The sequence below is a fragment of the Euleptes europaea genome, chromosome 1, assembly GCF_029931775.1.
Source record: "Euleptes europaea isolate rEulEur1 chromosome 1, rEulEur1.hap1, whole genome shotgun sequence".
Lineage (NCBI taxonomy): Eukaryota > Metazoa > Chordata > Lepidosauria > Squamata > Sphaerodactylidae > Euleptes > Euleptes europaea.
The window spans coordinates 170,629,738-170,657,045 of NC_079312.1; the positions used below are offsets into that span (position 1 = coordinate 170,629,738).

Genomic DNA, 27,308 nt, shown 5'->3' on the forward strand with positions numbered 1-27,308 from the left:
GACATATCTGCTTGTATTCTTATATAGAAGCAGGCTTTGTAATTTTCAAGATATCCTCAATTACGCTTCAAAGCGGCACAGATAAAGAAAAGAAAGTAGACAGGAAACTGCAGTATCATAGACCCTGCGTCGTCTCCTCTCGGTGGTTAAGTGATAGGAACGATTTGATGGTTACACCGGGGAGATTCACTTCAAGTCTTCCAGTCTGCCCTGTCTTTTCGATGGTAACAAAGCCCTTCTTATTATCTTCCGGTCTTAAGAGGCGACGTGGCTGGACATTGAATCAAAGAGATCCGGAAGTGGGGGGGGGGGAAGGTTTTCGTCTCCCTCCCTCCCCTCAAAGCATTTAATTGGTAGTTGTAAAGTCATTCAGAAGTCCCTTTTATTGCGTCTACTCATTGATCAAGTTGATAAGGTCTTAGTCAGTTCATTTAATGGCATTTGTTTATTTTAAAAGTCTCATTACGCTGGGCAGGGAGTCGCCAGTTTTCGTAGGTGTTTTTATCGTCATTCAGGTCTTCTCAATCAAGATAAAGGCAAAAAGTGTCTTTTTACTCACTCTGACTTCCAAAGGTGAGGCTTCTTGTTCTTTTCATAGATTCTTTGATGTTAATGTATAGAGGAGGTCAAAGCCTAAGGCCAAAGAGTCGTCCGTGGCAATGGTAGCCCCTATGTGCCGGCGAAGACAGCTTCCAAATCTACGAGAGGCTTAATGAAAGCTCTCTCAGAGAATATGGGAGTCCAAACCGCTCTTGAAGGCTGCAGGGGAATTTCCTGCTTCCCGATCCACTATTTAGGATCGAGTTGGGGTGCTTTTTGCACTCCAAATCTAAACGACTCTTGGTGTCTCCTGGGAGCCCCAAGGAAACAATGGCGCTCGGACCAAACGCTCTACAGGAAGTCCCCTAGGCAGACTATGTTTATGGGGTGGTTTGCCAGTGCCTTCCCCAGTCATCCTCCCTTTACCCCAGCAAGCTGGGTACTCATTTTACCGACCTCGGAAGGACAGAGGGCTGAGTCAACCTTGAGCCGGCTACCTGAAACCGACTTCCATTACAATCGAACTCAGGTCGTGAGCACAGCATGGGCTGCAGTACTGCAGCTTACCACTCTGCGCCACGGGGCTCCATAAAACAGTGGGTAAAACAGAAGGGGAAATCAGGTACACTACCGTGGGCTTCTTGGAGGAAGGGTGAAATTTTTAAAAAATGCACTAGGTGAATTTAAGATTTCAGTTTAAGCCTGCAAGCCTCTGCTCGTTTATGTGGGAGCAATTTTCACTGAATTTGGCAAGGGAAGTAAACAGTTTGTGAGACTGGTCACTGCAAATCCTGCTGAAATATGCCCAGGGGTAAGTCTGATTTAACATCTCTAGGGCGTATGCCTTAAGCAATGCCCAGAATCCAGCTATGCTTGCAAAGAAGTGACTCCCATTACATTTAGCAGGTAAAAAGGTAAAGGTCCCCTGTGGAAGCACTGGGTCATTTCTGACCCAGGGGGTGACGTCACATCCCGACGTTTCCTAGGTCGACTCTGCTTGCGGGGTGGTTTGCCATCGCCTTCCCCAGCCGTCTTCCCTTTACCCCCAGCAAGCCGGGTCCTCGTTTTGCCAACCTGGGAAGGATGGAAGGCTGAGTCAACCTCGAGCCAGCAACCTGAAACCGACTTCCGTCGGGATCGAACTCAGGTCGTGAGCAGAGCTTTTGGCTGCAGTACTGCCGCTGACCACTCAGCGCCACGGGGCTCTCTGGTGCAGAATTGCAGATCTCCTAATTAAAATGTAATCGCGTTAACCTTGAATGAATGGAGATGGGGCGTCGTCGTTTTTCCTTGCCGCTGCCGTGAGCGCAGTCCAATGGTGTGGAACTTGCAGATTTAAGCTTAGGGCAGTCAGGAGCCATACAAGGAGCCCCTGGATGTCTAGTACCACCTTTGCAGTGAACCTCCTGTCTAGGAGGGTAGTGAATTTTGCTGCTTTATGTTAATGTGTTCCAGCCCAGTTGTGCTGTGCTAGAGCAACTGCCCTATGAGGAGTGTTTAAAAAACTGAGGGAAAGAAGGTGGTTAAGGGGAGACATGATAGAGGTCTATAGAATTACGTGTTGTATGGAGAATGGGGACAGGGAGAAGCTTTTCTCCTCTCATAATACCAGAATGCGGGGTAAAACGTCATCTGCCGAAGCTGGAGGGTGAGAGATTCAAAACAGACAAAAGGAAGTATTCCTTCACACAACACATGGTTAAATTGTGGAACTCCCTGCCCGAGGAGGTGGTGATGGCTGCCATCTTGGAGAGCTTGGAGGGAAGTGGACATGTTCATGAAGGAGAGGCTTCTAGTAAAAATGGCTTCTAGTAAAAATGGATACTAGTCATGCATACCCTATTCTCTCCAGGATCAGAGGAGCATGCCTGTTATATTAGGTGTTGTGGAACACAGGCAGGACAATGCTTCTGCAGTCGCCTTGTTTGTGGGCTTTCTAGAGGCACCTGGTTGGCCCCTGTGTGAAGAGACTGCTGGACTTGATGGGCCTTGGTCTGATCCAGCAGAGCTTCTCTTATGTTCTTATAATAGGACTATCCATGGCTACCAGTCAAAATGAATACTGGTCATGATGCATACCTATTCTCTCCAGGATCAGAGGAGCATGCCTATAATATTAGGTGCTGTGGAACACAGGCAGGACAATGCTGCTGCAATTGTCTTGTTTGTGGGCTTCCTAGAGGCACCTGGTTGGCCACTGTGTGAACAGACTGCTGGGCTTAATGGATCTTGGTCTGATCCAGCAGGGCTTTTCTCATGCTGTCGTTCCAATTGTGTATACTTTGCACGGCTGGATCGGCACACCATTGCAGTAAACCGCAGGGGAGAGGGAAGGGAGGATACAGGCTCACATCTTTGCATCAGCCAAGATAGTTTGAGCCCCCCCCCCCCCGCCCCCCTCGATGCTCCAAAGCCGTGCCTCTGTCCCATTTCAATTCTTTCCACACTGCCGAGGAAGCGGGGTACCTTTTTTTTGGCCACGCTCATCTCCCATGGTGCCGATTATCCTTTGACAGGCCGTGACTTATCCAGCTCTGCTCTAGTCGATGTTGTCGTGGCAATGACACCGCGCCCTTGAGAATTTCCGGAGTACTCCAGCTCCTAGTGATGCACTGCCCCGGACCCTGCGGAGCGGAGATAGTTATGGGGAGATCTGAGCTCTGGGGGTCAGACGTTCCACGGTCCAGCTGGAAAGAGCTTTCTGAGAAAGATGGGGAACCGAAGGAAGCGGTAGCCCTCCTCTGTGATTTTTGTGGTGTGTTTTGTTCCCAGCAGCTGCAGAGGGTGAGCGTAGCCATTAGGCAACACGCTGTCAGCCCCAATCCCCCTCCCTTTCCCATAATATAGAAGAAGAAGAAGAGTTGGTTTTTATGTGCCGACTTTCTCTACCACTTAAAGGAGAATCAAACCAGCTTGCAGTCACCTTCCCCTCCCCAGAACAGACACCCTGTGAGGTAGGCTGAGAGAGCTCTAAGAGTTGTGACTAGCCCAAGGTCACCCAGCAGGCTTCATGTGTAGGAATGGGGAATCAAACTAGCCTCCGCCGCTCATGTAGAGGAGTGGGGAATCAAACCTCCAGATCAGAGTCCACCGCTCCAAACCACCACTCTTAACCACTACATCCCTTCCTCTCCCCGTAACAGACACCTTGTGAGGTAGGTGAGGCTGAGAGTTCGGAGAGAACTGTGACTAGCCCAAGGTCACCCAGCAGGCTTCATGTGGAGGTATAGAGAATCAAACCCAGTTCTCCAGATTAGAGTCTGCAACTCTTAACCACCACATCATGCTGGCTCTCTACACCACGCTGGTGTAGAAGAAGAACTAGTTTTTATACTTCAATTTTCTCTACCTTTAAGGAGTCTCAAAGCAGCTTACAATTGCCTTCCCTTCCTCTCTCCACAACAGATATCTTGTGAGGTAGGTGGGGCTGAGAGAGCTCTTAATAGAAGTATGACTGGCCCAAGGTCACCCAGCTGGCTTCGTGTGTGTGTGTGTGTGTGTGTGTGTGTGTGTGTTAAGTGCCGTCAAGTCGCTTCCAACTCATGAATGAAAGTCCTCCAAAACATCCTATCTCTGACAGCCTTGTTCAGATCTTGCAAATTGAGGGCTGTGGCTTCCTTTACTGAGTCCATCCATCTCTTGTTGGGTCTTCCTCTTTTCCTGCTGCCCTCAACTTTTCCTTCATGTGTAGCAGTGGGGAAAGAAATCCGGTTTACCAGATTAGCCTCTACCGCTCATGTGGAGGAGCGGGGAATCAAACCCAGTTCTCCAGATCAGAGTCCACTGCTCCCAACCACCACTCTTAACCACTACACCACGTGGGCAGCCTTTAGTAATACAGATCAGGGGCAGTTCTAGGTTTTGGGGGCCCCTAAGCTGAGGGTTCCTGGGGCTCCCTACCCTCCTCTGCCCCCCACCAGGCACTTAAGCCTTCCTTCTCTCCCACCCATCTCCATGCCTCCCACCTGCATGTGTATCCTTCCAGCATTGCGTAGCGGTTAAGAGCGGTGGACTCTAAACTGGAGAACCGGGTTCGATTCCCCAATCTTCCACATGAAGCCTGATGGATGACCTGGGGCCAGTCACAGTTCTCTGAGAACTCTCTCAGCCCCATCCACCTCCCAAGGTGTCTGTCTGTTGAGGGGAGAGGAAGGGAAGGCGATTGTAAGCCGGTTTGAGTCTCCTTAAAGGTAGAGAACATTTTTTTTAAACAAAGAATTTTTATTATTTCCCATAAAATCATATATAAGCTTTTCAACAAATATTCAAAAATAACTCCATAGACATTCTTACCAAAGTATAGTGTTGAAAATATATCATTATTAGGTAATTAATAAATGAAAACTTCCCCTTCATCCTCCTCCATCTTTCTATTTACTTGTTTAGTCCTTTGCATTTAGAATTCTAATCTTAATGTTATTTTATATTATATCTAGTAATAATCTGCTTGTTGCATACTAATTTCTTCATTACAATCAAGGAAAAATATTATATATCATTTACAGATTACATGTATTAATTAAGAAGAAATTAAAATTAATTATTCAATATAAAGATAAAATTTAGTATTGCAGTTTTTAAATCATACATTATTGGTAAATAGATTAGAACAAAGAATAAAGGTAGAGAAAATTGAGGTATAAAAACCAACTCTTCTTCTTCTTCCTCCTCTTCCTGTGTCTGCTCACAAGCATTTTCACTGCCCATATGCACAGCTGCACACCTTTCCCCTGTGGCATCGAGCAGTGGGTGCAGCAAGGCATGTTGGTCGGGGAGCCCTGGCAAGGGAGTGAGCAGGAGGTGCTAGCAGCAGTGGGCCCTGCTAGAAACCTCGGGCCCCAGCAGCTGCCCCGCCCCAGTATATGCTGATGCCAGCCTGGATACAGATATCCTTTTCAGGGTTGAAAAAAGATTCTCATGATAATACATTGAAAAGCTGTAAATAAATACCCTGACCTGGATAGCCCAGGCTAGCCCAATCTCCTAAGATCTCAGAAGTTAAGCAGGTTCAGCCCTGGTTAGTATTTGGACAGGAGGCCACCAAGGACTACCAGGGTCTCTATGCAGATGTTGGCAATGGCAAACCACCTCTGTCGGTCGCATGCGTTGAAAACCCTACGGAGTCACCATAAGTCAGCTGCAACTTGGCGGCACTTGGCAGCAACTTGGCGGCACTTGGCGCACACAAATGCCCTTCTCCATTGCCTGCCTCTGTGAAGAGACCCGGGACTTCCTTGGTGGCCTCCTGTCCATATACGAACCACGGTGGCCCCTACTTAGCTTCTGACAACTGACAAGATCGGGCTAGCCTGGGCCCTTCAGGTCAGGGCATTTATGTGACGTGTGGGTGTGTGAAGCGTCGCCAAGTCGCAGCCGCCTTATGGTAACTCAGTAGGGCTTTCAAGGCAAGAGACTAACAGTGGTGGATTGCCGTTGCCTGCCTCTGCACAGCAACCCTGGACTTCCTTGGTGGTCTCCCATCCAAGTACTAGCCAACACCGACCCTGCTTAGCTTCTGAGATCTGACGAGACCAGGCTAGCCTGGGCCTTCCGTATCAGGGCATTTATTATATACTGATCAACCAGAACAATTGTATACATTTCAACCCTGATTGCCCTTACATTGTTTGCTTGTGGTATTATTGCCTACCTGGTTTTATTTTTCTGTGTGTGTGTGTGAAGTGCCGTCAATCGCAGCCGACTTATGGTGACCCCTTTTTTGGGGTTTTCATGGCAAGAGACTAACAGAGGTGGTTTGCCAGTGCCTTCCTCTGCACAGCAACCCTGCTATTCCTTGGGGGTCTTCCATCCAATACTAACCAGGGCTGACCTTGCTTAGCTTCTGAAATCTGACGAGATCAGGCTAGCCTGGGCCATCCTGCTTCCACGTTAAAGCCAGGAATCATTAACAGATGCAGACTCTTGCTTTTAGTCATTTACTTTGGCCATTTATGCATGGCTGTTTCCTTGCGGTCACCCTGCTGACTGCTTCGGGGCAAAGGAGGAGAAGTAGTTGGTTTTTATATGCCGACTGTCTCTACCACTTAAGGAAGAATCAAACCGGCTTACAATCTCCTTCCCTTTCCCTCCCCACAACAGACACCCTGTGAGGTAGGTGGGGCTGAGAGAGTGTGACTAGCCCAAGGTCACCCAGCTGGCTTCATGTGGAGGAGTGGGGAAACAAATCCAGTTCACCGGATTAGTGTCCACCGCTCATGTGGAGGAGCGGGGAATCAAACCGGGTTCTCCAGATCATAGACCACCACTCCAAACCACTGCTCTTAGCCACTACACCACGCTGGCTCTTGCTTTGCTTTGATTATGCTTGCATTGTCCAACCGTCAGAGGTCGCCTCGCTCTCCCCCCTGCGTTTCTGCGCGTTTTGCCCGCACTTTCTGGATTTGTGTTTAGCCAGCATCCAGAAAACGCGGGGGGTGGGGAGGAGAGCAAGGCGACCTCCGACGGTCAGAAAATGCAAACATAAGCAAAGCAAAGCCCCGATGTAGTCCGTGGAGTGACCACAAGGAAACAGCCAGGCATACATGGCCTTCGTCTCCTACCTGTCTGCCTCTTAACCTTGAACTCCTTGAATTTCTTGGTCTGGCCACGAGGGGCAGCTGTTCACCAGCTCTGGAGCTCATCGCAGTCCCTAAGCTTACCTTGACAAGCCTGGAAGCCAAAGGATGTGCGTGAAGAATATAAATGATGAGGCTGATTAATTCCCAGGCTGTGCGGGTAGTGCTGTTCTCTGTCTAAACCCACGGCCTCCTCCCCGCCGCCTCAGAGTTAATTACAATTATTATTAGCGGTAAGGTCCTGCGGATAAATAGGGCAATCCTGATTTGCATCTTCAGTCGGTTTGCAGGGGAAACGGATTGGACGGTGTCGGAGCCCGTCTCTCCTGAACAGAATAACAATCGGGGCGCAAATCAGACTCTGGTCTGGAGACACCCGGCACAACAGACTTGCGGGAATGCAGGATGGCAGTCAAAACTGACCATGCGGGGATGCTGTTACTGCAGGTGACCAGGCGGTCATTTTCTCGACACATCCCCGAGCTAAGTCTTGACATGAGGGAATTATAGGGAGCATAAGTTTGGCTACCTAGCAACCACCCACACTTACCTGTAACTCCCCCCCCCCCCGTTATATATGCCTTCCAGCATAGTTGCTGCGGTCCTTTGTGCTATACCGTTCATGTTAAAGCTTCCTCCCAGCTCTATAGCTACAGGGAAGAAGAAGAAGAGTTGGTTTTTATATGCCAGTTTTCTCTACCTTTTAAGGAGAATCAAACCGGCTTGCAATCTCCTTCCCTTCCCCTCCCCACAACAGACACTCTTGTGAGGTAGGCAGTGGCGGACTGGCCATTGAGTGAGCTTGCCCGACGGCAAGTGGGCCCCGTGGGCCCTGATGAAGTGGGCCCCCTTAAACATTAGACAATATGTTAAAAATAAAAATTAAACGATAGCTGTATAGTTGTGGGTGGGCCCCCTATGTCTCCTGGCAACCAATATTTTTAGACCCCAGTCCTCCACTGGAGGCAGGTGGGGTTGAGAGCGCTCGAAGGGAGCTGCAGCTGGCCCAAGGTCACCCAGCTGGCTTCACGCGTAGGAGTGGGGAAACCAACCCGGTTCACCAGATTAGAGTCCGCCGCTCATGTGGAGGAGTGGGGAATCGAACCCGGTTCTCCAGATTAGAGCGCTCAGCCCTCAAATTGCGTCATAACCCTGCTATTCCCTGGAGGTCTCCCATCCAAATACTTGCCAGGGTTGACCCTATTTGCCTTCTGAGATTTGCCCAGATCAGGCTAGCCTGGGTTAGATCCTACCAGTGCATATTCTTTGGTGGATGGCACATTCCTTTGGCATCAAGAGACTTTCACCAACGTTAAGTGGTGTTGTGGTTAGGAGCGGTGGATTCTAATCCGGTGAACCCAGTTGGTTTCCCCACTCCTCCACATGAAGCCTGCTGGGTAACCTTGGGCTAGTCACAGTTCTCTCAGAACTCTTCCGCCCCACATATCTCACAAGGTGTCTGTTGGAGAGCTAGCGTGGTGTAATGGTTAAGAGCAGTGGTTTGGAGCGGTGGCCTCTGATCTGGAGAACCGGGTTTGATTCCCCGCTCCTCCACATGAGCAGCGGAGGCTAATCTGGTGAACTGGTTTTGTTTCCCCACTCCTACACATGAAGCTAGCTGGGTGACCTTGGGCAAAGCATGCTCTCTCAGCCCCACCTACCTCACAGGGTGTCTGTTGTGGGCAGGGAAAGTGAAGGCGATTGTAAGCCGGTTTGATTCTTCCTTAAGTGGTAGAGAAAGTCAGCATATAAAAACCAACTCTTCTTCTTCTTGTGGGGAGGGGAGAGGAGGGGAAGGGAAGGCGATTGCAAAGCCGGGTCTGAGACTCCGTAAAAGTAGAGAAAATTGGGGTATAAAAACCATCTCTACTTCTCCTCCTCCTCCTCCACCTCCACCTCCTCACAGCTCTGCCAACCCAGGCAACAGTCGTAAGGACACTTTTCCTGGGAGTGAGCCCTTTTGAGTGAAATGAGCCTTGCTTCCAGGTAGATCCGACTTTCTCTACCACTTAAGGAAGAATCAAACCAGCTGACAGTCACCTTCCCCTCCCCACAACAGACACCCTGTGAGATAGGTGGGGCTGAGAGAGTGTGACTAGCCCAAGGTTACCCAGCTGGCTTCATGTGTTGGAGTGAGGAAACCAAACCGGTTCACCAGATTAGCCTCCGCCGCTCATGTGGAGGAGCAGGGAATCAAACCCGGTTCTCCAGATCAGAGTCCACCCCTTGAAACCACCACTCTTAACCACTACACCACGCCTGATGTAGCCGGATCATATTTACACAGGATGTAGCGGGATCATATTCTCTGGTGCTCCTCTGATATCTGGCCTTGTGTGTGTGTCCATCTAAGCGAGGGCGCCTTTGGGCTGTCCTGTGCCGGATCCCAACCTTACACACCACTGCAGTTCCCATGATCCAATAGAATGCTTTCCCCTCCTTTCCAAAGGCTGCACAAAACACCCCCTGCAAATTCAAACAAAACTCCACGTTCAAAGAAGTCTGATTTCTAGTGCATGTTTTGCATTTGCTTTGAGGCCAAATTCTAAACGGGCTTTCGAGTGTTCACTTCTCGCGCTCCCTGGTTTTTCTGCAGCCTGCGAGCGCCTAATTTAGAAAGTATTACATGGCAACCGTTCTGCTGTTTGAACCTAGGTGTGTGCGCTTGCTTGCCTGCTGCTACTGACAAGGGCTGGCTCCGCAGGCACGGCAGCGCTGACCTTGGCGCTGCAGCGTGGACAGAGGCTTCAAGGAGCCTTGTTTATTCACGGGTTTGGCATGTTCAGATACCCCGGGTGGGCTGGTTGGCTAAGTGCGGTTGCCCAGCTCAGTTGCTAGCTGGAAGGAACTCGTGCCCTGGTTGCGTAGCTACACGCGCCACTGCTGAGCTTCCCTGCGGCTCGCCACGGTCCCCTTTCAACTGCTTAAAGACGTCACCTCTTCTCTGGGTTTCTTTCAAAGCAGCATCTCTCTGGGGATGTGGGCAGAACTGGCTCCGCAATCTTCTCCCTTCCCCCCCCCCTTTGAAGAGGAAGCTGCTTCTTAATCTCCCTTCCTTTTCCTCCCTCCACCCCAGATTACTTTAAAGAAAGAGGAACCAACACACAGCTCTGGGTGTCTCCTGTAGGATGTCCCGGCTGAGCCTCATGTTGCAACAAGGCGTCCATTAGGTGGCGCCATTGCACATGGCCATCCAACAGCACTGTCACATGGTCACATGAAGCTGCCTTCTACTGAATCAGTCCCTCGGTCCATCAAAGTCAGTATTGTCTACTCAGACGGGCAGCAGCTCTCCAGGGTCTCAGGCAGAGATCTTTCACATCACCTATTTGCCTAGTCCCTTTAACTGGAGGTGCTGGGAATTGAACCTGGGACCTTCTGCATGCCAAGCAGATGCTCTGCCACTGAGCCACAGCCCCTCCCCAAACCTGCTCTTGAACACATGAACCTAACTGTTGGTCCATCAAAGTCAGTACTGTCTACTCAGACCAGCAGCAGCTCTCCAGGGTCTCAGGCAGAGGTCTTTCACGTCACCTACTTGCCTGGTCTCTTTAACTGGAGATGCCGGGGATTGAACCTGGGACCCCCTGCATGCCAAGCAGATGCTCTGCCACTGAGCCACGGCCCCTCCCCTGTCCTAAGCAGTGCGGCACCCTTCTGTTGAAGTCAGTGGTTGGCCATTGTGTTAAACGGGATGCTGGGTTAGGGGGTCCATTGGTGTGATCCAGGAGTCAATTCATGTGTTCCCGTGATGGCACTTGTAAGTCTCTTTCGCCCCGTGACAGCCAGGGTGGTGTAGTGATTAAAGAGTCAGGCAAGGATCTGGGAGATGCAGGTTCGAATCCCCGCTCTGCTATGGACGCTGGCTGAGTGGCCGTGGACCAGTCGTTCAGTTTCTCATCCCAACCTACCTCACAGGGGTGGCTGTTAGAATGAAACAGAGGAGGGGAGAATGGAAGTTCCTTTGAATTCCCATAGATGTGAAAGCTGGACAATGAAGAAAGCTGATAGGAAGAAATTGGATTCCTTTGAAATGTGGTGTTGGAGAAGAGTGTTACTGATACCATGGACTGCCAAAAAAAACCAAATCAGTGGGTTATAGATCAAACCAAGCCTGAACTGACCCTAGAATGCTATTGTTGGTTCTTGTAGGTTATCCGGGCTGTGTAACCGTGGTCTTGGATAACATAGCCCGGATAACCTACAAGAACCAATGAACTCTGACCGTGAAAGCCTTCGACAATATTTTGAGGCTATTGTATTTTGGTCACGTCATGAGGCGACAAAAGTCACTAGAAAAGACAGTCATGCTAGGAAAAGTTGAAGGCAGCAGGAAAAGAGGAAGACCCAACAAGACATGGATTGACTCTATACAGGAAGCCACAGCCTTCAAATTGCAAGACCTGAGCAAGGCTGTTAAAGATAGGATGTTTTGGAGGACATTGTGGGTTACCACACTTTGTATTCCCAGCAATGTATTAAGAGTTTGAAAATGTTGTAAAAAAACATCGCTTTAAAAGGGTTTTTGGATACCACAGCTTATAAATGGTTGGAAGACGTCTTCACAGCTAAAGGGGCCAAACAAAGTGCGGACAGTATTTTTTATAACGTTTTCAAACTCTTAATACATCGGTGGGAATACAAGTGCGGTAACCCCCACTGACTCATAGAGTCGGCATGAGTCAGAAGCGACTTGACGGCACAACACACACACACACACACACACACACGGGAGAAAAGCAGGGTATAAGTGAATTAGCAATGCTGATGTACTCAATAGTCAAGCAGGGTGGGGGAGAGGGAATTAGCACCTCACTCTTACTGGTGTTCCGTCCCATCCATAGCCTAACCTCCCCAAGCTCCAGTGTGATCCATCCCTTCTTTACCTTTATCCCTTAGAAGCTCCTTGATCCATTGATCTTGAGCAGCATAAATATAATGTTTGAGGGATATAAGGACTGAAATAAATCTAGCCTTGGGATCCCTGTCACTTAATAAAAAAGGCATTATGTCAGAGATAGAGGCATTCGATTTATATGTAAAAAGGGGAGAGATATAATGTGATTGCAGTTCCTCATAAAAGCGGCATTCCAAGAGGGCATGAGCTAATGAATCAACAGAGCCAGAAGAGCAAGGACAGGTCCTGTCTGGGTATGGTATATTCAAAATCCTGCCCTGCATGACCATAGAGGGGTTAGCAATCAGTCTAGCTAAACAGAAGGCTCTAGAAAGACGAGGAGTTGTCAGATAGTAAGTATAAGCAGGCAAACCACGTGGTGGTGGTATTCCGAAAAAACTGAGATGAACAAACGCGGGGAGCACGAAAAGTAGTGCTGTTATAGTCAAGCTCTTTAATGCACTTTTTAATTTTGGTGAAAGCTTCAGTTTTCCCAAGATCTAATAACAATCCCTTCTTTACCTACTATACCAGGGGTGTCGAACGTAATTGTTACAAGGGCCGGATATGACATAAATGTCACTTGGTTGGGCCGGGCCATGCCTCGCCAGCCAAGATCGAGAGTGGGGGGGTGGTGGCCCCCTTGGCTGGCTCGGTGGGCCGAATAAGAGCTCTCAAGGGGGCAGATGCGGCCCTCGGGCCTTATGTTTGACCAGCATGATTTGGTGGTTAAGAGCCAGCGTGGTGTAGTGGTTAAGAGCGGTGGTTTGGAGCGGTGGAGTCTGACCTGGAGAATCGGGTTTGATTCCCCACTCCTCCACATGAGCGGCGGAGGCTGATCTGGTGAACTGGATTTGTTTCCCCGCTCCTACACATGAAGCCAGCTGGGTGACCTTGGGCTAGTCACACACTCTCAGCCCCACCTACCTCACAGGGTGTCTGTTGTGGGGAGGGGAAGGGAAGGTGATCGTAAGCCGGTTTGATTCTTCCTTAAGTGGTAGAGAAAGTCGGCATATAAAAACCAACTCTTCTTCTTGGCACACCTGTTCTATACGATGTGTTTAATTTCCCAAGGGTTTTTATTCTGTTCATCTTCTTAAACGGCCCTGTGAGGCAAGCCGCTTGGACTTCCATGTTATAAACAGGGAACTGTTTGCCAAGAGAAAATGACTTTTATGAGAACGTATAGTAGAGCTGAGCCTTGAAACTCAGGCTTTTTGGATCTGGGCCCAACACTCTTACTTCTGGAACTCAACCAGCTTTCAAATAATAATATAAAAACCCTGGAATAATTCCTGCTTAAAGCAGTGGCATTTACCCTGTTGAGTTGCTCGTTCTCAGTCTTTCAGGAATAGTGAAGTACCGTGAAGAAATATCTGTACCACACGTGCAGTTTTTATTTTACTTTGCAGCTAGGGTTTTTTTAAAACTTTTTTTTAAATTTTTAAACAGATACAACAAAACATACAAATGTACACATCGGATTTTAACATTATAGTGGAACTTTATAACTTCGGTTCTATTATACCTACTTTGAATAGTATAATTGCATATCCAATGGTAAATTAGTTACTTAATTTCTTACATTTTATTAGTTAAGTCAAGTTTATTGTATAAGGCCGTAGGCCATTACAATCTAAAACAGGTTAAAATATACAACACCAGAATCATTAAAAGAATACAAAAATTAAAAATTAAAATACGCCCATTTGGCTCTATCCGGCTTTACCACCTTTCATGGTTTGCTTCGCCCTGATTTTCTTGGCCACCAGGCCATATAGTGCCATTCTTTGGGAAATACACATGTAGCAAATAGATGGCAAATAGATTAATCTGTCAACGTCAGATGATAATTGTGATGCTGAAAGAATGTTTATTATTTTTATGAATTTATAACAATATACTCAAGAAATACTTTCCATTTTTCATAAAATCCAGAGATTGATCTATTATTCACTAAAGAACTTCGCCATAGCTGCCTAATCTGCTACTTTATTTGTCCATTTGGTTATATACCCGGGTATTCTTCGGCTTTCCACATTCTGGCACCCTCCACTCTTGCCTCTGTCACCAGACGCTTAAATAGTTCATTATATATTTTTGGCATATTATCTGGCAGAATATTTAACAACATACTTTTGGGATCTAACATGGATTTAATTTTCTACATTCTTCATTATTTCACTTTGCAGCTACGTTTTTGAGAGATTTTGCTAATGGGGAGGAGAAGGGACCCTGGGTAGGGAGCTGTCTCAAGCCAGTGGAAATCTTACTGAGTCATCTCCTCTGGCTTCATAGACTTCAGCAGCCATCACCTCTCTGAGTTGCTTTGGAGGAAAGGTGGGGTAAAAATGTACTAGGTAGGTTGCCCAGACATTTTCAAGCCTATTGCAGCCTCTTTTTTTTTTTTTTTGGCCTCCAAGTCATAGCTGACTTATGGCGACCCCTGGTGGGGTTTTCAAGGCAAGAGACGCTGGGAGGTGGGAGGTGGTTTGCCATTGCCTGCCTCATTGTCGCACACCTGGTATTCCTTGGAGGTCTCCCGTCCAAATTCTTTCCAGAGCCCACTCTGAGAGTGTGTGACCGGCCCAAGGTCACCCAGCAAGTTTCCATGGCAGAGAAGAAGAGTTGGTTTTTATATGCCAACTTTTTCTACCACTTCAGGGAGATTCAAACTGGCATACAATCACCATCCCTTCCCCTCCCCACAACAGACACCCTGTGAGGTAGGTGGGGCTGAGAGAGCTCTTAATAGAACTGTAACTAGCCCAAGGTCGCCCAGCTGGCTTCGTGTGTAGGAGTGGGGAAACAAATCCAGTTCACCAGATTAGCCTCCGCCGCTCATGTGGAGGAGTGGGGAATCCAACCCGGTTCTCCAGATCAGAGTCCACCTCTCCAAACCACTGCTCTTAACCACTACACCACGCTGGCTCCCTAGGATCTGGTATCCCAGATCCTAGTTTGACACCTTAACCACCACACTACGCTGTCTCTCAATTGCAGCCATAAGGGCTATAAATTTAATTTCTCTAGAAACGAAAACTTAGGAGCTGAATTCAGTGCTATTTAGGTGCTCCTGCGGCATTCTCACAGCCCCGGCTATAATCTGTGGAACAGCTTGGCTCTCCTTTCGCAATCCAGTTTTTTGCTAATTTAGGACCAAACTTGGCCAGAAAGACTCAGCCTTCTATTTGCGATCTCTGCGGGAGAACAGCCTTACCTTTCGTTTGCTTCCCAGAAGATCATAGATTCATAGAGTTGGAAGGGACCACCAGGGTCATCTAGTCCAACCCCCTGCACAATGCAGGAAATTCACAACTACCTCCCCCCACACACCCCCAGTGACCCCTACTCCATGCCCAGGAGGTGGCCAAGATGCCCTCCCTCTCGTCATCTGCCTTAAGGTCATAGAATCAGCATTGCTGACAGATGGCCATCTAGCCTCTACTTAAAAACCTCCAGGGAAGGAGAGCTTACCCCCTCCTGAGGAAGCCTGTTCCACTGAGGAACCGCTCTAACTGTTAGAAAATGCTTCCTGATGTCTAGATGGAAACTCTTTTGATTTAATTTCAACTCGTTGGTTCTGGTCCGACCTTCTGGGGCAACAGAAAACAACTCGGCACTATCCTCCATATCACACAGACCTCTTTTATTTTGGGAGCTCCTGGGGCTTTCCTAGGACTCTGTAATCCTGTCGTCCCTGGAGAAGTCAGGGTACGAAGGAACAGCCGTGAATTAAGAGTCAGAAAATATTTAGGCACAAGCGGCACTGTTTGACTGCATGGGTGATTAATTGGCACAAGGCCACCCGAGGAGGGGGGGGGGCGGATTCCCTGTTATTCACAGCCGGGAGACAGGGTGCCTCGTTGCTTCAGCGAGCAGGCGAGAGTGGGCTGGCCCCTTCTGTTTTTAACGGCTGTAAATGTTTAACACTTTCCCCAGGCCCCAACTGCCTTCTCCGCCAGCTTACATGAAACCTGCACTGAGCTTTCAGTTGGCTTGTCCCTTTTCTCTTCCCTCTCCACCTGCCTCCTCATTCTTGGATGGTATGTGAAGGACACATTGATGGTCCGTACATTTAGCAGGCCAGGAATCTGCTTTGCCTGGGGGGCGGGGGGAGAGGAAAGGCACCTCCCCTGCCCCATGTCTCATAGAGCCTGGGGGGGGGGAGAGGAAGGGCGCCTCCCCAGCCCCATGTCTCATAGAGCCTCCTTGTGAGCAGGCGCAAACTACCAGAAACAAAGAACCCGCGCGAAAGAAGCCCAGTTGTCTTGGAGCAAGAAGGTTGAGTCAGTGAATTAAAAGACACTGGAGGGCGCATGAATATAAGAGTATGCCGGTTGGAGCTCACAGAGTATTTTCACCCTTTTCAATTAGGGTGGCCAACCTCCAGGTGGCGGCTGGAGATCTCCTGCTATTACACATGATCTCCGTGCAATAAAAATAAGTTGCCCTGGAGAAAATGGCTGCTTTGGCAATTGGACTCTATGGCATTGAAGTCCCTCCCCTCTCCAAACCCCACCCTCCTCAGACTCCTCCCCCCAAAATCTTCAGGTATTTCCCAACCTGGACCTGGCAACCCGTTAGTAATCTTCCCCCGATAAAAATGCCAAACCACCTGTTTGAATGACCTGTTCCAAAGTATAGAAGGGCACTTATGCTTGCGCGTTTGAATGCCTTGCCATTGGCGATGCTGTTAAGGTTTAATAGTATTCTATAGTCTAATAGATTCGGCAGATGTGGTACTAACCAGATTGATTCTGTTGATCATATTCATTTGGACTGCCCTGAATTTTCAAATTTGAGAGCTGAATTGATTTTTCCTTTGCTTAAGCAGGACTCTCTCTCTCTTTAGAGGCTGAGTCTTGGTTACTAAGAGATGGAGACCATCAAGTAACGTTGCATGTGGCTAAATTTTTGGAGGCTGTAGTGAAATCACATTGTAACTCAAAGAGTAAATCTTAGGATTCCCTTTTCGTGTGTGATGGCTCGCTGTGTGTGACTTTTGGTCACGAAAACAGCAATTAAGAAGAAGGAGAGATAACACAGCAAGGAGAACCATTTGAATCACAAATGCTCGCTCTGACTTAACACACGAAGATGCGTTCGGTTGAGTCAGACAATCCAGATCAGTAGAAAAGAGTAAGAGTCCAGTGGCACCTTAAAGACTAACAAAATTTCTAGCAAGGTATGAGCTTTGGTGAGTCGCAGCTCATTTCTTCAGATACTTTCTTCAGGACCTGGGGCAAGAGAGAGGAAAGTTCTGGCGGAAAAGCTCCCACTGCAGCTTGCTCAGGGGTGAGTTCTGGAACGGATGGCTTAGGGGTCCCCTGGAGTTTCCTGCTCTCCCTCAGGCCATGTTTCTGGATCCTCAGGTTCTTCCTTGGAGGCTTCCATGTCAGAGTCCAGAGCCAGATTATTGGGGTCAGGGCACAGGTGCTCTCTAGCGTCTCAGCTGGAGGACTTTCACATCACATTGAAATTAAACCAAAAGAGTTTCTGTCTAGACATTAGGAAGGATTTTCTAACTGTTAGAGTGGTTCCTCAGTGGAACAGACTTCCTTGGGAGGTGGGGAGCACTCCTTCCCTGGAGGTTTTTAAGAAGAGGTTAGATGGCCATCTGCAGCAATGTTGATTCTATGACCTTAGGCAGATGATGAGAGGGAGGGCATCGTGGCCATCTTCTGGGCATGGAGTAGGGGTCACTGGGGGTGTGGGGGGAGGTAGTTGTGAATTGCCTGCATTGTGCAGGAGGTTGGACTAGATGACCCTGGTGGTCCCTTCCAACTCTATGATTCTACCTGCTATTTGATCTTTTTGACTGGAAATGCCAAGGATTGAACCTGGGGTCTTCTTAGGGTTGCCAGCTCCGGGTTAGGAAATACCTGAATATTTGGGGGGTGAAGCCTGAGGAGGGCGGGGTTTGGGGAGGGAAGGGACTTCAGTGGGGTATAATGCCATAGAGTCCACCTTCCAAAGTGGCCGTTTTCTCCAGGTGAACAGATCTCTTTCCCCTGGAGATCAGTTGTAATAGCGGGAGAATTTCAGCTGTCATCTGGAGTTTGGCAAGCCTAGGTCTTCTGCATGCAAAGCAGATGCTTCACTATTGATCTATTGACCTCTGGGTTATGGGCCCAGCACGCTTCCACTGCACTACTCTGAGAAAAGCTCAGATGATAGGGAGGGAAGAAGAAGAAGAGTTGAGACACCGCCCCATCCATTAAAAAATATGGGTCCAAGAAAGACATGTTTAAATTATTTATTAACAAAAATACAAACACATATGTAGAGAAGAAAAATGCTAAGAACCTTTTTTTGCTTCCTGCTGCTAGTTCCTTCTGTTCCAATTTTCAGTCTCATATACTGTTGTTCCTTTGGAGCCTTATCTCAAATTCCTGATGTCCATGGTAACATCCTTGGCTCTTGGAAGAGCAGAAACTCATAGCACTCTCTCTAGGAGACTTGCTCTCTCCAGTCAACAGAAAAGAAGGGAAACAACTTAGATGCCAGCACCAAAGTTGAAGGTTAACAGGCATCCATCACACCCTGCTGCAGAGTATAATGTGCAAATTTAGTAACCCATGTAGAGGCCTGATTCATGGGGCTCCTCCTTCTCAAAGAAAACCATGCCAACTGAGCTTACTGACATACCTATTTCTACTTTGCCTATCACAATCACAATTCAGGCAGAAAACACCCTGGATTTGTTCCCCCTCCACCGGGTGATTGATCCTTCTGCTTTGTCGTCAAATCAGGAGGAGCCATGGCTCCGTGGTAGAGCATCTGCTTGGCACGCAGAAGGCCCCAGGTTCAATCCCTGGCATCTCCAGTTTAAAGGATAGTAGGTAAAGGTCCCCTGTGCAAGCACCAGGTCATTCCTGGCCCATGGGGTGACATCACATCCCGATGTTTACTAGGCAGACTTTGTGTACGGGGTGGTTTGCCAGTGCCTTCCCCAGTCATCTTCCCTTTACCCCCAGCAAGCTGGGGACTCATTTTACCGACCTCAGAAGGATGGAAGGCTGAGTCAACCTTGAGCCGGCGACCTGAAACCGACTTCCGTCGCGATCGAACTCAGGTCGTGAGCAGAGCTTTTGACTGCAGTACTGCAGCTGACCACTCTGCACCACGGGGAGATAGTAGATGATGTGAAAGAGCTCTACCAGAGATCCTGGAGAGCCACTACCAGTCTGAGTAGACAATACTGTCTTTAACCAAGGGTCTGCTTCAGTATAAGACAGCTTCATGTGTCCATGTGATCTTGGGGGAGTCTCAGGATTGTGCACTCCCCCCCCCCATATGGGGCCACCTATACAACGACTGCCGCTTTCTGGTAAACCACAGTTTAAGTCCAAACCACAAACTGGCTGGCAGTCTTCGCTACAAACCGAGTTTGTAAATGCTAGCTAAATTCTGGTTTGCAGGGTAGAGTGAAAATGGGACCCAACACTTGTGGTTCAGCCTTAACGACAAACTGTGATTTGCCGTCAAAGTAGAAGTCTTTTAAGTGTGTGTGTGTGTGTGTATTAGCTGGCCATACTTGTCTCTTTTCTCCTGTGTGTTGGTTCTCTTGACTGATGTTAAGGTTGCGTTTGTTCTCCAGTGCCACTGGGGAACAGAAACACAAGGGAGTCTTCTGGACTCTCAGATCCAGGGAAGTCTGATACAGATAAAAAGCTGTCAGATGATAGGGAGGGAGAAGAGGAGGAGGAGGAGGAGAAGGTGTAGTGGCTAGAGTGTGAGACTAGGGTCTGGGAGACTCAGGTTCGAGTCCCCAGTTTGCCATGGAAGCTTGCTGGGTGAACTTGGGCCCTTCATAATTTTTCAGCCTAACCTACTTCACAGGGTAGTTGTGAGGATAAAATGGAGGTGAGAATGATGTAAGCCGCTTTGGGGAGAAAGGCAGGAAATAAATGTGGTAAATAAATTACAGGAAAAGGGGAACTAAATGGTGAGGCAGCCACTCTGTGTCTCTGGCACTGTCTAGTTCAGCCCTTTGCCACTTTTTCCTTTAGGTTACCTTGAGCATCTTCGAGCTGGCCACAGCTGCGGGGTCCCCCTGTGACATAGACCCAGCCTTGGTGACTGCCTTCTCCAATCTGAAAAAAGGTAGGGAGACGAGCTTGTGAACTTTTCCGTGACCTGTCGTGTTTTAAGTCACGCTGATGTTGACCTTTGAAGCCATGTAGAGCCGAAGACCAACGTACCTTAATGGTCGTTTATGCCTGGGAGTTTTACCTGAGGTTCGTTGCTGGCTGGACCCAATCTCTGTACCAGCAGTCTCTAAGCTCAAATCAATCCCCACCCCTTTAAATGCTGCTTTGTAATTGGCATAATTTGTAGAACTTATTGTGAGAGGAAATCCCCCCCCCGAAACCCAATTGCTGCACAAAAAAGCATTTTAAGAAGAGAAAACAAAAAAAACAAGCAATCTGAAAGGGGGGGGAGAAATCCAAGCCTCCGTTTAAAAAAGCCGTTCTTCTGCTTAGAAAGAGCTCTGAGGAAGCAGGAAGCATTTGAATCCCCGCCTCTTTATATGCTCCTTTGTAATTGGCCGTGAAACCAAGCTTGCATGTTCTGCGCTTTGCCTTATGCACGGGAATTTCACCGGGGCTGAGCTCAGGGGAGAGGGAAGAATCGGGTTAACAGAGGAATGGGAAGACCCAGACATTGCAAGAGCTGGCAGTGAGGTTATCTCTAATGGACAGAAAACTCATGCATGACTCCAAGGAACAACCGAGACAGACCGGGGGCAGACGTGGGTGAAAGTACCCATGCATAAACGACCAATTACTGCCTTCTCCTATTCACTCTCATACCCATTCACTCTGGCCATCTCTAGAGGCCCTGCTGTGGTTGCCCCCGCCGTCTGAGGCTAGATGGGGGTGACCTGAAAAGGGCTTTCTCGGACTTAGCACCAAAAACTTTGGAACTCCCTCTCCGGGGAGCTTTGTCCGTCTCCCTGTATCGATGTCTTCTACCAGAGGGTGAAGACTTGTTTCGTTTGGCATACCCCTAATTATGGTTATCAGCCTTCCTCCCTGGTTCTGGTTTTGTTTGTTTATGCATTTTTATGGAATTGTTTTATCATTGTAAATGTTTTTAACTGTGCAAATGTTTTAATGTCTTCACGTTCACCGCCTTGGGAACTCAGATCAGGTGGAAAGGCGGCTTAAAAATGTTGTGAATAAATAAATAAGATAGAACTGCAGGGGCTTGTAAAATGCCCTTTACCATCCATGCAGGGACATCCCCCCTCCCCCCTGCTTCTTTAGCACCAGGAAATCTCCACTTGGAGAGGAACCGCACAGGGAAATCTCTCCAGGGCTGTGAGTCGTCTCAGCGGTAATAAATATTTAACTCTTGTCTCCAGGGAACTGTCACTGTTTGGATGCTGTCACTGGTTTGTTTGTGTTAAAGGCCCACTCGCAGGTTTTCCGCCAAGAATGTCAGCTTTCTTGATCTTGCTTTTTAAGCCTCCTTTGCTTGGCAGCCGCAGACATTGTCCCCCCCCCCCTTTTGCAATGCATGCAATTACACAGCCGCTCTTCCACCCGCATCCTACCACCCGGGCCGATACTTCCCACCTCGCTGACTGAAGCTCTAAAGTTAGGGTTGCAGCTTCCAGATAGAAGCTGGAGAGCTCCCGGGATTACGACTGATCTCCAGGCGACAGAGATCAGTTCCCCTAGAGAAAAAGGACATTTTGGAAGAGGGCCTCTGTGACATCATACCCCATTGAAGTCCCTCCCCAATCCCCACCCTCCTCAGGCTCCACCCCCAAAATATCCAGGCATTTCCCATTCTGGAGCTGGCAACCCTATCTATAGAACAGCTCCAGGGCAGGGGAGCAGCCTGCAAGGGCAATTTCTCCAGGCTCAGAGGAGCATGCCTATAATATTAGGTGCTATGGAACCCAGGCAGGACAATGCTGCTGCAGTCATCTTGTTTGAGGGATTCCTAGAGGCACCTGGTTGGCCACTGTGTGAACAGACTGCTGGACTTGATGGGCCTTGGTCTGATCCAGCATGGTCTTTCTTGTGTTCTTATGATAGGGCTGTCCATGGCTACTAGTCAAAATGAATACTTGTCTTGATGCATACCTATTCTCTCCAGGATCAGGAGAGCATGCCTATGATATTAGGTGCTGTGGAACACAGGCAGGACAATACTGCTGCAGTTGTCTTGTTTGTGGGCTTCCTAGAGGCAATGGGTTGGCCACTGTGTGAACGGACTGCTGGACTTGATGGGCCTGGGTCTGATCCGGCATGGCCTTCCTGATGTTTTTATGTTCTCCTTGGGGCACATGTTCTTGGTTTCTTGTCTATCTTTTCTTTACTTTGGGCTTGGAAGTCCAGATGGTTACAATAGGTGGCACCAGTATTGGCTGTGTCTGCATGGGGGCATAAAAACATGCCCCTCTCAGCAAGCTGAACAGGTCTGGTATCGTGTCCACACACCTTGGCCATGCACCTCTCACTGCTGCCACCACTCCAGCCCCTCCTTGCTGTAACACTAGCACCCTTCCTAGCAGTCCAGGGGTCCCCTCCCCATGTCCTAGGTTACCAGGTCCCTCCTCTCCATCTCTGGGAGGTTTTGGGGGGCGGGGCTGGGGTGATCACACATGGCCCCGCATGACACAATTACGTCACTTCCAGGTTTACCCCTGGAAGTGCCACATCGCCTCCTTAGCTTCCGATATCGGAGGATCCCAAACAAACTAGTCGCAAAAAGAACTTTCCTGCTTACCTGCCTGTGCTATATCCTACATGCTGCAAACTTCCCATTCTGAGAAGGGCTTATTTCCCTCCACACTCCAGCCTGCCTCTCAGAAATTCGACCTCTCTTATTTCCTCCTTGCTTAGTGTGGCTATATTCAGCCCAGTAACTTACTGTTCCCTGCTGCATTGGCTACCTTCCCAGTGTCTGCACAAGATCTATGGTCCTCTTTTCACAGGAGTTTCCACCCCATAACTAGGAGCTCCCATCAAGGGGCAGTGGTGTCCTGACTAGGGGTGTGCATTCGGCTAAAGCTGAACCAAGCCCCACCTGAAAAATACCTTATCGGTATTTGGGGGGGAGGGGGTTACCAGAAAAAAAATGGCGACAATTAAAGGGAGCTGAAGAGCGGATGCTGAATAATGCCAATTTTTTGTGCATTATTTGGAGCCACTTTGGCACTGCCGCTATTTTCCCCCTCCCTCCCTCTCCCCCTCCCTCTCCCCCTTACCTGCTGGCTGAGTTCTCACCACCGCCACCTCTGAAGTCCACGTGGAGCCCAGCATTCAGCTCTGCACTGTGTATTTTTCAGGTTTGAGTTTAATAAACCTGAAAAATTTTGATTGTCCGAAAAAAGCCGATATAACGATTTGGCCTTTTTCGGGTTTTTTGAAAATTTCCGGGTTTATTACACCCAAACCTGAAAAAACAGGAAAAAATGGTGCACAGCCCTAGTCCTGACCCTACTTGGTTCAGGGGTGCAGGGGAACGTGGGTTGTTCACAAACCAAATCGAGAGAGACACATGTACACAGGGGGGCAGCTGTTGATATATACCTGGAGAGTACTGTTGCGGTATATATCTGACACAACAGAATTGTGTGTGTCTCTGCTGCTCAGGAAATAAAAGTTCCCACAGAGTCTCCTTTATTTTAGTGAACCAATATGAGTCTGTTATTATAAGGAACTCCATCCTAAACAGGATAGGGTAGAGACGGCATTCTAAGCTAACTACCTAACTAAGATGGATGGAGATGCAGGAGAGCTCTTTTTGCTCTCATGGTAGAAAGACGGAGAAGACAGCGAGGGAAGGTATCAGCCAGAAGGAAGGAAGATTCCCTGAGAGTAGCAATCTACACATCCAAAGGACAGTATTTGAACAGTAGAAAGAAATGATAAACTGGGTCCAGACCTATCTCTCTCTCTGGCTCTCTGTAATCCCCCTGTGAAGTCCGAGGCTAAGAGACATCTAACAGTCCTTCCCTTCCAGCACGTAATGCCCTTCACTTTGGGGTCTCTGGATGAGTAGCCCAGAGTCCCATCAGCAGGACCTGACAGGAATGCTGACTCTTTTGGCCCCTTCTCTCGCAGACGCTAGCAGCGAAACTTTCTTTTTCCACCGCGCCCATGTCGATTCAAGCGAAGCCGAGCTGTGTCAGTTATGTTCAGCCTGCTGATTCCATCCATCAGATAATTTTTCGGTCTGTCACAGCCGCCACAGCTTTTTAGAACTCTCCCACCCCCGCCCCCACATTTTTGGCAAGGCTGCCGAGGCGACCAAGCCGGGGAGAGGAACTGAGAGCACAAATCCAGCTTATTACTGAGATCTCTCACTGTACACCATCCCCTTTGCCTCCCTGACAGACGGCTCATCCCCCGAGGAGGAGTACAAGGTTGCCTGTCTGCTGCTGGTCTTCGTTGCCGTGTCTCTGCCGCTCCTAGCCAATGACCCTTCCTCCGTCTATACCTCCGAGATAGATGGTAAGACACAAGGCACTGCCTTTTAGTTTTTTGCTTCCCAAACCCACCTTTATCTCCACCAGGATCAAAGAATGACAGGGGCAAGATATGGTGGGCTGGGCCATCTGTGATTGGTGGGGCATGCTGTAAACTTGGCAGTGTGCTATGGATGCTAGGCCTCTTATCGCCTGATCAAGGTGGGCATTTTGCTAGCATATGTTAAATGGTAATAGGTGGAGGCACTGTAGTATTTTGGTCATCTTATGAGAAGACAAGAGTCACTGAAAAAGACAGTCATGCTAGGAAAAGTTGAGGGCAGCAGGAAAAGAGGAAGACTCAACAAGAGATGGATTGACTCAACAAAGGAAGCCACAGCCTTCAGTTTGCAAGATCTGAGCAAGGCTGTCAAAGATAGGACATTCTGGAGGACTTTGAATCATAGGGTCGCCATGAGTTGGAAGAGACTTGACGGCACTTAACGCACACACGTTGTAGTAGTCAAAGCGATACCCCCTTTTGCAGGTTAGGCTAGGAATGTTAACAAGCTGAGATAATATTTATCCCCCCCCCCCTCGGCTGCTTTTTAAAAAGGGGGGAAGTCGAGAATTCTGACCCGGGTCACCTACATTCTTTACGAGCTTTCAATGACGTACAGAAGAAGAGTTGGTTTTTATATGCCGACTTTCTCCACCACTTAAGGGAGAATCAACCCGGCTTAAAATCACCTTCCTTTCCCCTCCCTACAACAGACACCCTGTATACAACCACATGTGTTTGTTCTGAGTGTGTGTGTGTGTGGGGGGGGGGGGTAAATTATACAGGTCAGTGAATCCCCACTTCCTCTCCACTGGATGTCACTCTTAGCCACTCACCGGTCTTGCCAGTCTTCAGAGATTTTACCAGTCATTACCCGTGCATTTTCAAGCCTGTCTTTTTAACCTCAAGAGCTAGACTTTTGAGTTTGCATCCACTTTTGAGATGAAAGCTGAGATTCTCACATTGGTGAAATGTGCTCCCAGTCACAATGTTGTGCTTTCAGAGCAGATCCAGACTAATAGTACAGAATCCTGCCTTTCCGTCCACAGTAGAAAATTCAAGGGCCCTTTTTAAAGCTTAGTTTCCTTTGGAAGATGAAGCACTCAAGTTATGTTTGTCAAAGGCCTTTTATGTTACCTCTGGATCTGCTGCTCTCTGACTGCACAGTATTTGCAGTCGTATTCTCAAAACACTATGCACAGGGGCTTCCCCCCTCCCCGAAGAAATTCCAAGAGTATCTTGTGATCATTTATGCACCCCCAGCAAAAATGCGGAGCTTCTGACGTGAGTCCCTCCTAGCCATACCAGGGACCTAGCCATACCAGTAACAATTATAGAATAATAGAATCATAGAGCTGGAAGGGACCACCAGGGTCATCTAGTCCAACCCCCTGCACAATGCAGGAAATTCACAACTACCTCCCCCCACACACACACCCAGTGACCCCAACTCCATTCCCAGAAGATAGCAAAGTTGCCTTCCCTCTCATTATCTGCTTAAGGTCATAGAATCAGCATTGCTGACAGATGGCCATTAGCCTCTTCTTTAAAACCTCCAGGGAAGGAGAGCTCACCCCTTCCCGAGGAAGCCTGTTCCACTGAGGAACCACTCGAACTGTTAGAAATTTCTTCCTAATGTCTAGACGGAAACTCTTTTGATTAAATTTCAACCTGTTGGTTCTGGTCCAACCTTCTGGGGCAACAGAAAACAACTCGGCACCCTCTTCTATTTGACAGCTTTCTCTCCGTGGTGCATTCTGATCTATTAAGGCAGTCTTCATTATACATGTTATACTTGTTTCTTATTGCACTGTTATTTTGCTGTTTATTATGTATGTGATACAACGCTTTACTGTATTGTTCTCCAGCGTTGTACTTGTGTTTTATTGACTGTATTATTCTGTCATTTTTAATGGATTGTGCAACAGTTTTGCTGTTCTATGGCCTTATTTTTTTAATTGTAATCCATTTTGAGTCAGCTGGGAAGGCAGACTGTAAATGAAGCAAATAAATAAGCAAATCCTTATAGGCAACGCTGAACTGGAAGACGTCAGGGAACAAACTTAACTGGGTAGTCTTCAGCAAGCACAGAGGCCAATCACCAGGTCCCATTTTTCAGTTCACCTGGATTTTTTCCTGCCTTGCTTTAACTCCTTCGTGGATCTGCAATGGTCAGGGTTCAGAACCACAAGATCTAGAAATGTTTGGAACTAATGTAGATCCTCTCTCTCTCTCTCTCTTTAGGCTATAACAACAACATCCACTGCCTGGCTAAAGCTATCATCCAAGTATCAGCCGCCCTCTTCACCATCTACAATAAGAATATCGAGAGCCACCTGAAGGAATTCCTTATGGTGAGAGAAGCTCTTGATCGATATAATCTCACATTCATTACACAGAACGTTCAGCCTGGTTCCCCCATGGTATACTGTCTGTAATAAGGAGATGTGATCAATAAAGGGAGCTTTCATTCCTGGCTTGCAGACCAGGCTGGGGAGATAGGAACCTTTGGGAGAAAATCTGCTATCTACCCCAACACCCCCCCAACTAAAGTCTGAGACTTAAGATCAAACTCAGTGATAACGCAGAAGATCCATAATCAGTACCTCCCATCCACTCCCCATTTTTTACAAAAAGAGCCACCTGAGTTAGGGCTGTCAGGTTGCTCCTCGCCGCGGGTGGGAGCTTTGTGGGGTGTGGCTGGCGGCCGTAATCAACGTGTGCGCGTCCCGCACAATGCGCCGCCGTCACTTCCAGGTTTACCCAGAAGCGACGCAGATGCTCTAGCAATCACTTCTGGAA

General features: G+C 48.3%; 1 protein-coding gene across 1 annotated transcript in view; it reads left to right on the top strand.

Annotated features, from left to right (window-relative positions):
* Window positions 1–27,308, top strand: part of NCKAP1L (NCK associated protein 1 like) — a 91,959-nt gene that overhangs the window by 55,731 nt on the left and 8,920 nt on the right. Inside the window, exons 27-29 of the mRNA XM_056858405.1 lie at window positions 20,028–20,121; window positions 24,375–24,491; window positions 26,751–26,860. Of these exons, the coding sequence (XP_056714383.1) occupies window positions 20,028–20,121; window positions 24,375–24,491; window positions 26,751–26,860 (321 nt within the window). The remainder of the gene's footprint in view (window positions 1–20,027; window positions 20,122–24,374; window positions 24,492–26,750; window positions 26,861–27,308) is intronic.